General features: G+C 38.3%; 2 protein-coding genes across 2 annotated transcripts in view; both read right to left on the bottom strand.

Annotated features, from left to right (window-relative positions):
• The window catches only part of LOC117467089 (ribosyldihydronicotinamide dehydrogenase [quinone]-like), a 5,847-nt gene extending 4,849 nt beyond the window's left edge, over positions 1-998 (bottom strand). Inside the window, exons 1-5 of the mRNA XM_071207036.1 lie at positions 932-998; positions 638-805; positions 433-563; positions 245-358; positions 59-160 (exon numbers count right to left, since the gene is read on the bottom strand). Of these exons, the coding sequence (XP_071063137.1) occupies positions 59-160; positions 245-358; positions 433-563; positions 638-805; positions 932-935 (519 nt within the window). The 5' untranslated portion in view covers positions 936-998. The remainder of the gene's footprint in view (positions 1-58; positions 161-244; positions 359-432; positions 564-637; positions 806-931) is intronic.
• A 2,471-nt stretch (positions 999-3,469) lies between these two features.
• Positions 3,470-8,715, bottom strand: LOC117466370 (ribosyldihydronicotinamide dehydrogenase [quinone]-like). The gene is made up of 7 exons (XM_071207021.1): positions 8,712-8,715; positions 8,415-8,582; positions 8,210-8,340; positions 8,022-8,135; positions 7,836-7,937; positions 7,621-7,742; positions 3,470-3,743 (listed from the first exon to the last, which is right to left on the bottom strand). Exons 1-7 carry the CDS (start codon positions 8,713-8,715, stop codon positions 3,524-3,526), a joined length of 861 nt encoding a protein of 286 aa, XP_071063122.1. The 3' UTR covers positions 3,470-3,523.
• Positions 8,716-15,660: the final 6,945 nt, after the last annotated feature.

Raw genomic sequence — 15,660 nt, 5'->3', positions numbered from 1 at the left:
CAATAAATAAGTTTCCTCTGGAACAGCTTTATGATAATCATTCGTCGAAATAAAATACCTGCAGTGGCCAAAGAGTGACATTCATGTCTCCATTAATTCCATTTGCACTGAACATGGACTCCTGAGACCCAGTGGTGAAGGAGAGCATGGCCTTCTTGTCCTGTGGAAAAAGACAAGATATACTAGAAGTAATATAAAAGAGATAGCTTAACAATAAGGCAAACCTCTTGATTTGCTTCGTTACCTTGAAGATTCCCTGGCTGTAGCGCTTCTCGTGGGTGAAGGCAAAGCCCAGTGTGAGCACCCGGTCCATCCAGCCCTTCATGATGGCAGGAACAGTGAACCAGTACATGGGGAACTGAGAAGTAGGGCTTAAGGTTAGTTCATAACAGAGGCATGGCTTAAAAGAACACATTTTCATTCTGGCTCTACCTGAAAAATGACGAGGTCAGCCTCAGTGAGTTTGCGTTGTTCTTCAGTGATATCAGCAGTAAGCTTTCCTGCCTCCCATGCCAGTTTGGTCTCCTCTCCGTAACAGAAGTGATCTGCATTCTTAACTTTTCCTGCAGGGAAAGTAAATGTTTGCTGCAAGTCTGAAGACCAAAGCTAAACTATTTATTTTCAGTGAGGTATTTACCAGTGATGTCCTCAGCTGTAGCAGTGGCCTTAAACTTCATGGCATACAGGTCAGATACTTCTACTGTGCAGCCCTTAGCAGTTAAAACTTCCACCGCTGCGTCTTTGGCTGCTGAGTTGAACGAGCCAGAGCTCTGGTGTGCATACACAATCAACACTTTCTTTGATGCTAAAACAAGATTCAAATGAGAACACATCAGAACAGAAACATACATATGAGATTCAATCTTAATTTGAACATGATCTATACACTCAAGCCCTCAGCAAATACAAGAACACAAAGTGAAAACCATACCCATTTTGAGGCAGGAAATTGTAAATGCTGGATTTTACAATTAGACTGTGTGTTGATGGAAAGAGTGGCTCATGCTAGAGCAAACTGAAGAAGCTGCTTTTATACTCCACACCACTTAACACACTGCCTTCTGGCTCATTCCTCACAGGTGCTGTCAATCCGCAATCAATGTCACTGACCAATCAGCTCGCATCTAACAGGACTCATCAATCTAGTATCTAATCTACATGTAGGCTGGTATTCACTGAATTTGGGCAGCATTTCAAATAGGGAGAGCAACTTTTCTACCACTAAAAGCCAAGTACGTGTACATTTTTAACAGCTGCAGATTTAACCTGTTTTTAACACAGGATACACTTACAATAGTACTCTTGCAAAAACATTTTCTCATTTATTTGAATGTTTGTTTTTTCCCCGGTTTAGCCAACCCAGAAAGAGAAACTGCGTAGATTATTCTTTGTCTCCGTTTACGCGTTTAATACAGAGGCCATGCAGATCTGAAGGATCAGAACGAGGATACTACTCTAGAGATGGGACACCAATATGCGGAGCTACAAAAGGCATTTTAAGAAGATGCATATTTGGAAAGTGATAGGCACCTAAGATCAAAGCATAATAGTTTGGTGATGTGAGGATTAGATCAAAATGACAGGGTTAACAGAAATGAAGTGTTTGAAATGAAGGGTTACAGATTAATTTAGTCAAGTCTCCTGACCACAGAAGTTAACTTGAGAAACTTCAGTGAATAGTCAACTTGGCTCTAAATTTAGCAATCAGTGAAATCTTTCCCTACAGGAATTTGATGGACATCGTGTCACAATTATACTTAACATTGGTAAGCCTAAAGAAAATTGTATACTACGGGTTGCCATAGCGACATCTTGTGTGCATTGCCATTAACCCTCTATGGTACGCACTATGATGCCATTTGGGAAAAAAATGTTTGGAGTGTTTTTTTGTCATATAATAGACCAAATAAACATAATCTAAAGAAATGTTAAATAAATAATTATTTGGGGGTACGTTGCCTTGAGGCAACACTGTACCATAATGGTAAGTTATGAAAAAGAGTTATTGTTTCAAATTTGAACAAAATGTATTTAAAAAGACATGGAAAATACTAAATAGCCTCAACAGGTTAAATTGCATGCCAATTCAAATGTGAAAATCTTTATTTCTTATATTTTAACAAGATTACATGTCTGAATGTTGCCTGCAGGTACATTGTACCATTGTGAAACAACCTTTAGGAATAAATACGCGAAGAGCCTGGGCATCTTTCATCAAACTTTATTGAGCCATTTGACAAAATAGACTCACTGCTTGTGGAAGTTCATGAAGCAGTTATTGTCAGCAGTGAAGCACAGGTACGTGACACACTCTGATCACTGCACTTTCACCCTTACAGCCAGGGTATTTGCACCGGCCCCTTTTCTCCACCCACACAGGCCAATGGTCAGTGTGGTCTTGATGCACATGTGTTGATGGCACTGATGAGGAAGAACCTCTGTGCTTCTTCTCAGCCAGGTCTCTGTCAACATTATGAGATGGTCTCCCCCTCTTTTTCAAGACTTTCCTCTCGTTGCAAAGACAACTTGCAACTTCAGCTTTGAATTTCAGCAGGCTGTACATTTCTTTCTTGGGGATGCCACAGTCCTTGCAGTACAAGAGCCACACATTCACTAGAGTGAAATCCATCATGTGCAACACGATCTTGTGATGCCACTTCCTTGACCTGATCTTTGTTCTGTAGAGAGCAATCAGCGAGTCTAGAAGATCCACTCCTCCCATACTTTTATTGTATGCATGCACGACACTTGGGCCGGTAACCTGCAATGTTTCTTTCTTTTTCTTATCCCATCTTTGCACAGATCGTTGGGTTGGCATTAACATCGAATGTATCTTGGTTAAATTGTAGAGATCTATGATGAATGGTATGCTTTTGAACAGTTTATACCTAAACACACAATACCCCAATATCATGGTGAATCCATAATGGTACGGTGTTGCCTCAAGGCAACATTTGCATTTTAACAAGTTTCCATTACCTAATTAGCAAATGAAGTATAATATTAGAAAAGAACGTTTACTCACCTATTATTGTGAATACATTTTTTTCCAGACAAGAAATGCGCAGGAAATTATGTTTTTAGACACATTTCTTGGAGAGAAATGGCTGAGCTGATCCTTGTGGGAAAGGCGGCAAACAGGGTCTTCAAATTGGCCACCAGAGAGTCATGGGACAAATTCAAACACTATGGGTTCCTTATGGTCCTGCCTCTTTTTTAAAGTATTGCATCATAATTTGAGATGTAGTGTGAATGTAAAAGGCAAAAAATTGGTATGTTGCCTGGAGGCAACATCATCCCATAGAGGGTTAAAGCTGAATGAGTCAAACAAGTGTTATATAAATAAATGTACAATGCTGAGAAGTACAAGAAGTCCTTTTCTTGATTTATTGGCTCCATTTATTGTATATGCAAACCCCAGCCATTTGAACTACAATACAGTTTCCAAGTATTCAACAGAAATTCAGAACATATTAACCAGCTTTTATTTATCATCATAAAAACACCAACAGTCATTCACTCTTCAGACTCCAGCTTTCATCTGGTTGTTGGGTGGCAGGGCCTTGCCCAGGTGGATCCCCACGGTCAGTCCAAACTCCTTGGAGGCATGTTTCTCATGCACCTCAGGCTTCAGCTGGTAACCCTTCTCCCCATCGAAGCAGTCCAAGGGAGTGAAAGCAAGTGAGTTTTCTCCCAGGAGGCCTTGCATGCGTGTGCGCCAGCTCTCCAGCCAACCCTGTCTCCTAAAAATTACGTTCCCACAGAACTAAACTGCATTCTCAATTACGTTTAGCTAGAAACGTATTTTCTCCCACGTTACGTTAGTTATGAACGTATCTCAAATACGTTTATTTTCTACATATCTTCAAGAAGCATATTTTCTTCCACGTTACGTTAGTTATGAATGTAACTTAAATACGTTTATTTTCTACATATCTTTGCCATTTATTGTCTTGCTTATAATAATGATAATTAGTTATTTAGAAATATCATTTTAGAGCACACCTTTGAAATCGACAATCGGGCTCGATATATGGTTAAATTAAAATCAGTAGGCGAGGCTGTAATTTCGCCAGCTGTTACTCTCATGAGCGAGGCAGAACATAATAGTTTTAACATGCCAAAAAGCTGCTGTGTCGTTTATTGCACCTCAAACATTAAAACAAATCCAGAGTTACGTGTTTCTGTACTTCCTCTAAGAAGAAAGGACAGTATCAGAAGAGCTCTGTGACTTCAGGCTTGATCGCCGTTCAAATGACAGCGCTGGTTTCCCCAAAAGTGGGCGGGGCTGTAAAGTGAAGTAGATTTACTCTCTATTATTCAAAACCATTCTATTTATTCTAACGTAAATTACATGCCAGTGTTTTATCTTTTATTTATTTGTTTTTATTTTAAATCGTATAATGTCTGACTTTTTTTCCGTCAGTGAGGAAAAGAAATGGGGCTCAGAGCCTCAAAATACTGAAATCTGTATTTTTTAAAATCTTTTCCTTCTAATTTATTATTCTTTTCTAAATAACACACTGTTATTTACTCAACAATAACACACAATTATCCTTGTTTTTATTTATTCATTTAATTCTATAATCTTGGGCTTTTTAGCCGTAAATAAAGTCACCGGAAACAGACGGGACATTTTGAGCGATACACACCACAAACCCACTAAACTGATTACCCAAGATCCTCAGCTTGAAGCTTTTTGATTGGATGTTTTAGCCGCAATGCACGCTGGGATATGGTGTTGATATGATATGGAGATATGATATCCGACAACGAAAAATAAAATAATACCTAATTCAGAGTGTGCTTGCTTTTCTCTTTGGAAGTCATCACATAACGGCATTGTAATACACGGTTCGGCTGCATTAAATATTACACATCTGCCGTAATTCTTTATTTATAGAGAGAGACAAACAGGAGAACTGCTGCCAAAACTGAATACTTGACGTGGATCATAGATATATCAACAATTAAACAACATCTTCAATTTCTTTTCACAAAATACGTCTCCTTGCAGTATCAATAGTAATTCGGCTGACTTTTATATTTGATCCAATTGGTATATAGGTTATATTTACGCACAGCTGATAGAACAGGACTTTTAGTTTTTAAAGATATTACTGATTTTCTTTGAATATAAGAATGTAAATACTGAGTTGAGAGAATAGTCAGGGGATTTGGGTGATGGGAGACACATCTATGGAATCACAATTTCAATAGCTTACTATTAAATGACGGATAGCCTATGCCTTTCTGTGATGTTTTACAAATCAGATATTAATGTGTAGAAGTAAAACAAGAGAAATAGTAAAGCAATATCCTGTAAAATTATGTAAAAACATGAATAAAACTACACATCTTCAGATGTTATACATAAGTGTCTACACTAATAATACAAAGTTATTATTAGTATGCTGTGTGTACCTTGTGTGCACCGCCTAGTGGTTAAAGCATGTTATTGAATAATCTTATTTGATCAAAACAATATTAAGAGTACATACTTTCATAGGGGGAAAGTAGAAGGTCAATGATAGAAATATAGAATATAAAAAGTCAAGAAGATACTAAGTGATCTCTACAATAAAACAGTTTAGTGCTGGATGTACAAAGATATTAATAGGAGGATGTGCAAAACAGAAAAACGAATTAACCTTTATTAACACATTAAAAAATACTTTAGGTTAAGGTCTTCTTTTAAACAAGAAAACAGCTCTGGGGGTATCTATCTACAGATGAATATTAAGCCTGACAAAGTACTTAACGTCTAAAATATTGCTTTCCTGCAATGTTAACTATGTTGAAACACTTATTTTAAATGATATTATACACATTAATTATACTCTTATGTATGTAGATAGAATAAGAAATGTGCAGAATATGACAGTTTAATGGTGGAGGTATACAGTACACACATATTGATAGATGTCTGTTGAGGAACCTGCGACCCAAGTTGTGTATAAGATCAATACACCTTAGAAAACCTTGAAATCTTGAAAGGGATATGCAAAATAGCCATTATACAGTTTTTAATTAACTATTAGTAGAGAATAACGAGTAATGAATATACTTTATAAAGATCTGCAGATAAATGTTTAGTCTTCTCAAGCACCAACTATCAAATATCTCTCCTGATTGTTGCCACTTGACAATCACCTTCCCTGAATTGTATTCAGGTGTAACTAAAGTCTGCTTTAAGGGTTGTTTATATTCCACATCATTAATCAGAATCTGCAAAGTAACTAAACTAAATGTAGTGGAGTAAAAATACCAGGGTAACCTCTGAATTGTAGTGGAGTAGAATAACAAAGTAACAATGAGCTGTCATGTGGGTATATATTAATGCTGCCCATTATGGATACAAGCGATTTTCACCCATTTAGTAATTACATGTTTTAAATGTGTACACACCAATGTGTTTCCTATCGCCTAAACCTCCAGGGCTGTACACAGTTTAATACTGTCAACTTCTACATTTGGGAAAAACGTCTTTTAAAACTACAATTCCCAGTAGAGACGTGCCATAGAGAACATGTTGCGAAACACAATAGCCAGCATGTGTAGTTCTGGTGGGGCGTTCGAGTCCAGTTTTGAATAGTCTGCCGTGGTTTCGTTCCATTTCAAAGAGCTTGACGCTCGGCGTAACCTTGGCGCAACATCACGGGGTTTGTCAACGGGACTGTAGTCTCAAACGATAGCTGGGGATTATGGGTAGTGTAGTGTCTTGGGCCATCCTAAATCTCGAAATGTCCCGTCTGTTTCTGGTGACTTTATTTACGGCTAAAAAGCATGCTGAAATGCCCAAGATTATAGAATTAAACGAATAAATAAAAACAAGGATAATTGTGTGCTATTGTTGAGTAAATAACAGTGTGTTATTTAGAAAAGAATAACAAATTAGAAGGAAGAGATTTTAAAAAATACAGATTTCAGTATTTTGAATCTCTAAACCCCATTTCTTTTCCTCAAAGACAAAAAAAGTCCGACATTATACGATTTAAAATAAAAACAAATAAAAAGATAAAACACTGGCATGTAATACGTTAGAATAAAGAGAATGGTTTTGAATAATAGATGACAGTAAAATCTACTTCACTTTACAGCCCCGCCCACTTTTGGGGAAACCAACGCTGTCATTTGAACGGCGATCAAGCCTGAAGCCACAGAGCTCTTCTGTTACTGTCCTTTCTTCTTAGAGGAAGTACAGAAACACGTAACTCTGGATTTGTTTTAATGTTTGAGGTGCAATGAACGACACAGCAGCTTTTTGGCATGTTAAAACTATTATGTTCTGCCTCGCACATGAGAGTAACAGCTGGCGAAATTACAGCCTCGCCTACTGATTTAATTTAGCCCGATTGTCGATTTCAAAGGTGTGCTCTAAAATGATATTTATAAATGACTATTATCATTATTATAAGCAAGACAATAAATGGCAAAGATATTTAGAAAATAAACATATTTCAGATACGTTCATAAGGAACGTAACCTGGGAGAAAACATGTTTCTAGAAGATATGTAGAAAATAAACGTATTTGAGATACGTTCATAACAAACGTAACGTGGGAGTAAATACGTTTCTAGCTAAACGTAATTGAGAATGCAGTTTAGTTCTGTGGGAACGTAATTTTTAGGAGACAGGGTTGCTCCAGCATGGTACCACGTGCCTCAGAGGGAACGTGAGACGGGGCCCAGAAGATCTGAGGAGCCAGAACCTGGAAGCCACAGTAGTGCAGGATACCATTCTGGAGAAAGAAAAAAAAAAGGGTGTTGATGCACACAATAAATAAGTTTCCTCTGGAACAGCTTTATGATAATCATTCGTCGAAATAAAATACCTGCAGTGGCCAAAGAGTGACATTCATGTCTCCATTAATTCCATTTGCACTGAACATGGACTCCTGAGACCCAGTGGTGAAGGAGAGCATGGCCTTCTTGTCCTGTGGAAAAAGACAAGATATACTAGAAGTAATATAAAAGAGATAGCTTAACAATAAGGCAAACCTCTTGATTTGCTTCGTTACCTTGAAGATTCCCTGGCTGTAGCGCTTCTCGTGGGTGAAGGCAAAGCCCAGTGTGAGCACCCGGTCCATCCAGCCCTTCATGATGGCAGGAACAGTGAACCAGTACATGGGGAACTGAGAAGTAGGGCTTAAGGTTAGTTCATAACAGAGGCATGGCTTAAAAGAACACATTTTCATTCTGGCTCTACCTGAAAAATGACGAGGTCAGCCTCAGTGAGTTTGCGTTGCTCTTCAGTGATATCAGCAGTAAGCTTTCCTGCCTCCCATGCCAGTTTGGTCTCCTCTCCGTAACAGAAGTTATCTGCATTCTTAACTTTTCCTGCAGGGAAAGTAAATGTTTGCTGCGAGTCTGAAGACCAAAGCTAAACTATTTATTTTCAGTGAGGTATTTACCAGTGATGTCCTCAGATGTAGCAGTGGCCTTAAACTTCATGGCATACAGGTCAGATACTTCTACTGTGCAGCCCTTAGCAGTTAAAACTTCCACCGCAGCATCTTTGGCTGCAGAGTTGAAGGAGCCAGAGCTCTGGTGTGCATACACAATCAACACTTTCTTTGATGCTAAAACAAAAAATACAAGATTCCAATGAGAACACATCAGAAGAGAAACACATGTATTAGATTCAATCTGAACATGAGCTATACACTCAAGTCCTCAGCAAATACAAGAACACAAAGTTAAAAACATACCCATTTTGTAAATGCTGGATTTTACAATTAGACTGTGTGTTGATGGAATGAGTGGCTGATACTAGAGGAAACTGAAGAAGCTGCTTTTATACTCCACACCACTCAATACACTGCCATTTCTCACAGGGGTTGTCAATCAGCAATCAAGCTCACTGACCAATCAGCTGGCAACTACCAGGTCTCATCAATCTACTATCTAATCTACATGTATTCACTGAATTGGGACAGCATTTTAAATAGGGAGAGGAACTCTTCTACCACTAAAAGCCAAGTACATTTGTATCCATCTGCAGATTCAGCCAGTTTTGAACACAGGATACACTCACAATAGTACCCTTGCAAAAAAAAAATCCCATTCATGGTAATGTGTGCTTTTCCCAGAAAGTGACGCAGCGTAGGTTTTTCCTTGTCTCTGTTTATGCGTCTTTCATAAAGTCACGATTTGGATATTTGAGAGCATGCATGTCTGTCTGTGTACAAGATGTTTAAAAATGGTGTGCCACTCCTCATGTCATCGAACCACATGAAACAGATGTGGCTGGGTGATCCTCTAACTTGAGTGTTACTGGTTTCCAGCACTGTTTTCCTTTACATTACTTTCCTCAGCTGCATGCGGTCGAACCCACTCACGAAGGTTGCCCTGTAAAAAATGAAAAAAAGGCTCAGCAATGGACATCAAAGGCATGAGACATGAGCTGGCACACATCTGGGACCAAAACCAGCCTTAATTCCCATCTATCCAGCCACTGTGAGGAGGAGGGATCAATAAACAACTGCTACATATTAGCACATAGGCGCACATTCATGCAAACACAACATGCGACTGAGACATATGGATACATTTTTTAAGCTATCTTTCTCCCCATTGTCTCCTTTTGCTTATAGAAAATATTGAATATTCTTTGAAGGGTATTTGTTAATCATGGTTGAAATTCAAAATGGTGTTGCCTTCTGGTGTTTTATGGTGCAGCCTTTTCACATCTGCGTCCTATTTTTTTTTATAATTCACACATAAGTGCTTCCTATTGAGACTCTGGCTGCATTCCCTCTGTTGTGACGGGATGAGATCATGGGTTTTGCTACGAGGTGTGTTTTCATAGTTTGTGATGTAATTACTTATTTGTTGCAGCATCGTATGAAGTTCTCATAAGTATGTTTCACACTACTACTACGTGTCAGATATTTTGGTGTGTGCACTCAATACTTGACAGAACATCTGCAGCCCACCTTTAGGAGCTTCGAAACCCCAACCATGCCGTTATAGAGTGCATATGGGCATTAAGAGGGCACATATTAAAAGAGGCTTTTTGCTTGCTTCTCATTATAATAAATGCTGGTTAATGAGATGAAAATGTAGCCTAGAGTGCCATCACATGGCCATTGTGAGGAACTACAGCTTATTGGTCCTTGGCCAAACATTGAATAAAATGCTTATGAAATCTGTTCCGAAGCAAACTTTGAAACAGTATGCAAATGCTAGAAGATTGGAATAGTAAAATGTGTTTATTAATATGTTCTTGTACTGGGTGTTGCGTATGAGCGGTAGAGCCAAACAAATCAAGGTAAAGGAGTTAGTAAAAAAAAGTGGTCAGCATTTGCCCAATATTTCAGTCTTAGTATAAATCTTTTTATATTTTATTAGAGAAAAAGGATGGTGCACATAAAAAAACACATGATATTAAATAAACTAAACGTCTATTGTATATAGCTGTAGTCACTGGCAATAGCGTTACATAAATAAAATCTGAATACTAGTTGTTGATGTGCACTTTTTGTTTGTTAGCCTCAAAACAAAATCAATGAAAAGAGACAAGATATTTTGCCTCTATGCCCAGGAGCCAAATTCCCCATTCATCCATTTTACTATACTTCTACCTTTTACCACTAGGTGGTGGCATTGCCTGGTTTCTATACGAGGGAAGAGATTGATATGTTGTCGTTTATGGTTTAATCACAGATTGTGAATATCTGCCAGCGCCTGAGGAGGTTAAGACCAAAGTGAGTAATAGCCATCCAGATGGTGAGTCATGAATTGTGGCAGTATACTGGCAGAACAGAATCATTATAAAGTATGCAAACTGCAACCTTTAACAGATTAATGTCACTGATCTAATCACTCTCAAGACGTAAGTAAACAAACATCAGGGATTTACTGCGATACTTCTGGCATTCTCTCAGTTCTGCTGCCTGACAGGGTTACACATTAAAAGTCATTCAAGTTGTTTCAGGTGGAGGGTGTTTTAGTCTTTCAGAGGCCTCTAATAAACAGTATCTTCAAAACATTTGCTGTCCTGTTTCACTATTATATATGTATCTATCTATCACCAGCCCAGGATTTATTATGCCCAATAATACTACATGAAACTTAGTACTTTTACCTCTTAGTACTATATCCTCTTAACAGTTAGTGAATTTAACTTCAGAAATTGCCAAGCTAAGGTAGTCTATGCTGTAGTCCACTAGAGCAATCAGCACTAAGCGCCATGTCGCATCACCTGCAGTGAGGAAATCACTATTTCTTCTGACTTTAACATGGTAGCAGCCATAGTTTAATGTTTATAGATCGGTTGGTGTTTGAAAGTGTAATAAAAGTGTGTTATTCTCTGTGACGTCACGTGCAAAATGAATAGACAGTGGATGGAGACAATGGCTGGAGTGTGATCCCAATCCCTGCTAGATTAATTTCATGTTTACAATTGAATTAATCCAATCATTCCCCACAGTTAATTGTGTATCAAATAACAAAAGTGAGCTGATTCATCTGTGCTTTCGACCTTATTGGATTTATCACATCTGGCCTGACTCTCAACCAGATGTTTTAATATGTTCGCACTTCTGTTTGTTCTTATATCAAACCAATAAACTGACCTCAGTTCAGTTGTAAAAGGCAATAGGAGTCTGCTGACAGCTGTGGCTGAGAGTTTCCTGGCAACGGATGGAACAAAATAAAGGGAGATACATGCCAACAAAAAGGGAAATGCTATTATGCTACTAATGCTATCTTCCATTGGACAAGTCAATGCAACATCATCTCAGTGTACACTCACCTTTTCTTCTCTTCTGTCCTTACTTAGGATAAAAAGTCACTTATTATGTTTTGTGAGCCAAGTAGCATTTTCCTGCGCCACAGTCCCTGAAGGCACCAGGATAAAGTGATGTTCACTGAGCTGTGACAGCGTCTCGCAGCAAGAGTTACATTGTTAATAGAGTGGATGACAGATTGATTTGATGTTACTGCACATGCATGTGCTGAGCTAAGAGGCACTGCTTCCAATGTACATTCTCTGAAAAGTCTCCATATTTATATTTAGTGTGCCTGACGTCCCTCCACTGTCCATTAACTGCCCCTGATGAGTTGGAAACAGGTGTTCTCTGTAATGTCTTTCTCACTGAATTGGCAAAAGTAGAAAACACTCACATAAAACCACAGTCCCCTGTGTTATTCTAAGGTGTACAACAAATCCATCTACTCCGCTTTCCCATTTAAGCTTCTCTTCATTCAATTACATTTTGTAAATGGTGTGTTTACTGCCTCATCGCGCTCCTCTGGGTGCTCTTCTTCATCCTTCACAGTTGGGAACGTTGGGCCCAGGCATGAAAACAAAACAGAACTAAATGCCAGATTGTAAGTGAAATTGTTTAAAAAGGTAGCTGCTACAACTCTGTTCAATTAGATTAAATCACAGCTCTTAACTTTTCACTACTTTGCATTATATATGCATGGCACAACATTGATACCATTCAACAGCTCAATTTAAATCAAGTAAACATTTGTTATTCATTACTGTATAATAAGAAACGTTGTTCTTCATATGTTTGTATTTATGAGTTTGTGAAATAGGGTTTTGTCAGTAACTATATTATTTATTTTACCTGTTTACTTACTTCTCTTCCTCCACATCGCTGTAGACATGGTGACAACGCTGATCGATTAGAGGTCACCCTAATCCAAATCAGCAGAAACCATATGACAGCAGATGGTTAGCAGACGTAGAGCAGAGCTGAGGGAGGGCTGGGCAAAATAAGAACTCAATTAAACTCATTCGGCTCATTTGCATTAACAGTGTGTGATGTTAGGTAAACCTGATTGTAACAGGAACTGCTAAAGGGACTTGACAGAAGGTACAAGTTATAGAAATTAAGAAAAAGTACATTTGATCCAAAAAAAAATTCAGAAAAAGTTAGAAGTACAGACAACAAGTGTAAGTGAATCTTGCAGCAATTTAGACAACACAAACTTTTCCCCCTCTTAAATACAGATTGTGCTATTCCCTTCACATAAAGTTTGAACTTGGAATCGTACGGAAAATTAATTTGCTTTACTGTTTGTTCACATGGATGTCATTAAAATACTTGCATGCACGAGCAGATGAGGAGGAGGAGATGAAAATGTGAGGTTGGTGGCTCCGACCTTTAAACAGATGGTGTCCAGACAGACAAGGAGTTATTAAACCAGGAGAGCTGGTGTAGAAAATGAAGGGAGGGGACATTGGAGAGACAGAACCTAAAAGTCCTATATGATGTTCAGTAATGACTGTATATATTCTGTATTCATTTGAAGAAATAAATAGATTGTTAAAGATGTCTAGCTGTTTTTTTTTTTTTAAATCTTCATGGCATTGAACCCTTACACTTGGCCAGGTGACTGAGCTCATACTGAATCTGTAATTTAGAGTTGAAGTTGTGAGAGATAAGGATCTGGCGTTATATTTTCAATAAGACCTACTGCAAGAGGTTTTCTTGGTGAGTTTTCTTAAAGAAAATGTGTAGCTGGACTTTGTTTCAGCACAAGGAGATGTCCATCATTAGACCTTTGAAACCAGCCGGTTACATGTCTCTACAGTATTGATGGTTATATGGTAATTAATGGACATTTTCTTTATAATGTACATGATGATTACATATATACAGAGGATGATTTAACTGTCCAATGGTTTTGATGGAAATACATTTTGAGATGTAATAATAAAGACAGAATTATACAAAGATCGTTGTCATTGGATTAGAACATATTTCTCTATTTTATTGGATTAGAACATATTTATCTATTTTATTGGATTAGAACATATTTCTCTATTTTATTACATGCATTGATTTACCTGGAAATCCTACAACCTCATCTAACCTTACCAAGAGGATGACATCCTGTGTATTCTGCATACACATATATTCTGACATTGATCCACACTATATACTTGTGGAAATCCAAACATCCCATATTTGGCATGTATACATCCCTAAATAACGATGTGGCCTTTGTTCATCAACACTGTTGTCACTTTTTAAAAACATATAATGATTATAGTTTAGGTGGTCTAGAGTAAATTGAACACAAATGGTTCAATTTATACTCTATAAACCTTAATAAACAACACAACAAAATCCTCTCCGAAACAGCTGCATTAAGTCCACACTGACGATATGCAAAATATAGGATGCACTTTCTGCCCTCAAAGCAACCAGGTCCTAACTGAGAAGGGTGTGCAAATACTTGTTTACTAACAACAATTCTGGGAAATCTTCTCCACAATGGCGTGTCTCTCTTCCTGTAATGAGCAGCGTATCCAGGCAGGGTGGCATTTCCCAATCACCCAGACATGAAGTGGTCACATCTTGGACAGAATAATAATGATGTCAGCCATATGCCCAGGCCGTCTCCATTTTGATCCCCACTGAGTGTTTATGGTGCCATCTCTGAGTGTCTGAGGAAACATTTGCCACCATTGGCACAGAGGTGGAGGCCCATTGGTGATTAACTCACAATGATTATGCTAGTGATGATTAGCACTGACATTTCAAAGAAATCAAATGCCAAAACCCTAATACGATATAGTCTCTACAGTATACTGTATACAGTCTTAGCCTCCAAACACAAACTAAACCACAATATATTTTATTCTGTATGTACTGACAGGGGCGGCTGGTACTGTAGGCTAGGGAAGGCTAAGCCTTCCCAAATATTTGTGTCACTGCATCCTAAAAGAATATATAGATATAATGTAATGTTTGTGTCTTTGACATTAGCGCTGCTATGCAGCCACCTGTGCCCTGTACAAAGCCAGTTCAACAGACCCTGGATATGTTTGAGTTATCTTAACTAACCCTAACAAACGAGCGGTCCTACGATGCTGGTTATCAACTCGGTAAATCAAGCCAGGGTTTCTCTCTCCAGCTGAGAACGCGTTCACGTGAAAGGGGCGGGGTTAGCTACATTTGACCAATCACAAACAGGGACAAGTGTACTGACAGTGCAGCGTCATACTTCATTAATGAAAAGTAAACTAACATTAGACAAATATGAACTTTAAACATCCACGATTTAAACATATAATCCAGGATATAAACCCAGGGGCGGAGCTTCCTACAGGCGATATCTTTTTTTTGCTTGGCGCAGTTTTGGCGCCCCCCTCTATATCTGCAACCATTATCCTTACATAAAATAAAATTCTAACATAAGGGAAAATGAGCCAAAAATCTAAAATGGTCGGTCTAAGAGCCTCGGCTTTAGGTGTTCACAGTCAGAACATGCTAGAGCACTGTGCATTGATGGGTATCGGTCAAGTGTTTATCAAATTGAACGTTGAGGAAAGAAAGACTAACGTTAGAGAACTATGAAGAGGCAAAAGCCATCCGGGGCGCAGTATAAAAACAGAAGAAAAGAAGAAGAAGAGAAACGTGCCAAGGTGAAAGGTATGACATTTTTATTGTATTGTCAACATTAGCGAATGGATCATGTAATCTTTCTAGTTAGCCAAGCCAACGTTAGCTAGCCAGCGTTTGTTATTGCCATTCAGTCGAAACTGTCATAAGGCTATTTTCGTTGTGTCATGAAATAGAAATATTAGTAGGCCTAATAATAACAATGTTAGTTTTGGTGTAGCGAGCTAGCCAGTGTGGTGGAATTATTTAGTTATTTATTTAAGTTATTTGGTAACGTTAGCTAACGTTG

This window comes from Pseudochaenichthys georgianus, chromosome 21, assembly GCF_902827115.2.
Source record: "Pseudochaenichthys georgianus chromosome 21, fPseGeo1.2, whole genome shotgun sequence".
Classification (NCBI taxonomy): domain Eukaryota; kingdom Metazoa; phylum Chordata; class Actinopteri; order Perciformes; family Channichthyidae; genus Pseudochaenichthys; species Pseudochaenichthys georgianus.
Note: the sequence above shows the minus strand (reverse complement) of the source record. Positions and strands in the feature narration are given on the sequence as shown.

What these genes read in the sequence shown, in the direction of transcription:
- LOC117466370 (XM_071207021.1), bottom strand. An exon ending in CTGACCTCGTCATTTTTCAG is followed by an intron (nt 8,136 to 8,209) that starts GTAGAGCCAGAA and finishes CCTACTTCTCAG; the next exon opens with TTCCCCATGTACTGGTTCAC. An exon ending in CCCTGTCTCCTAAAAATTAC is followed by an intron (nt 3,744 to 7,620) that starts GTTCCCACAGAA and finishes CGTAATTTTTAG; the next exon opens with GAGACAGGGTTGGCTGGAGA.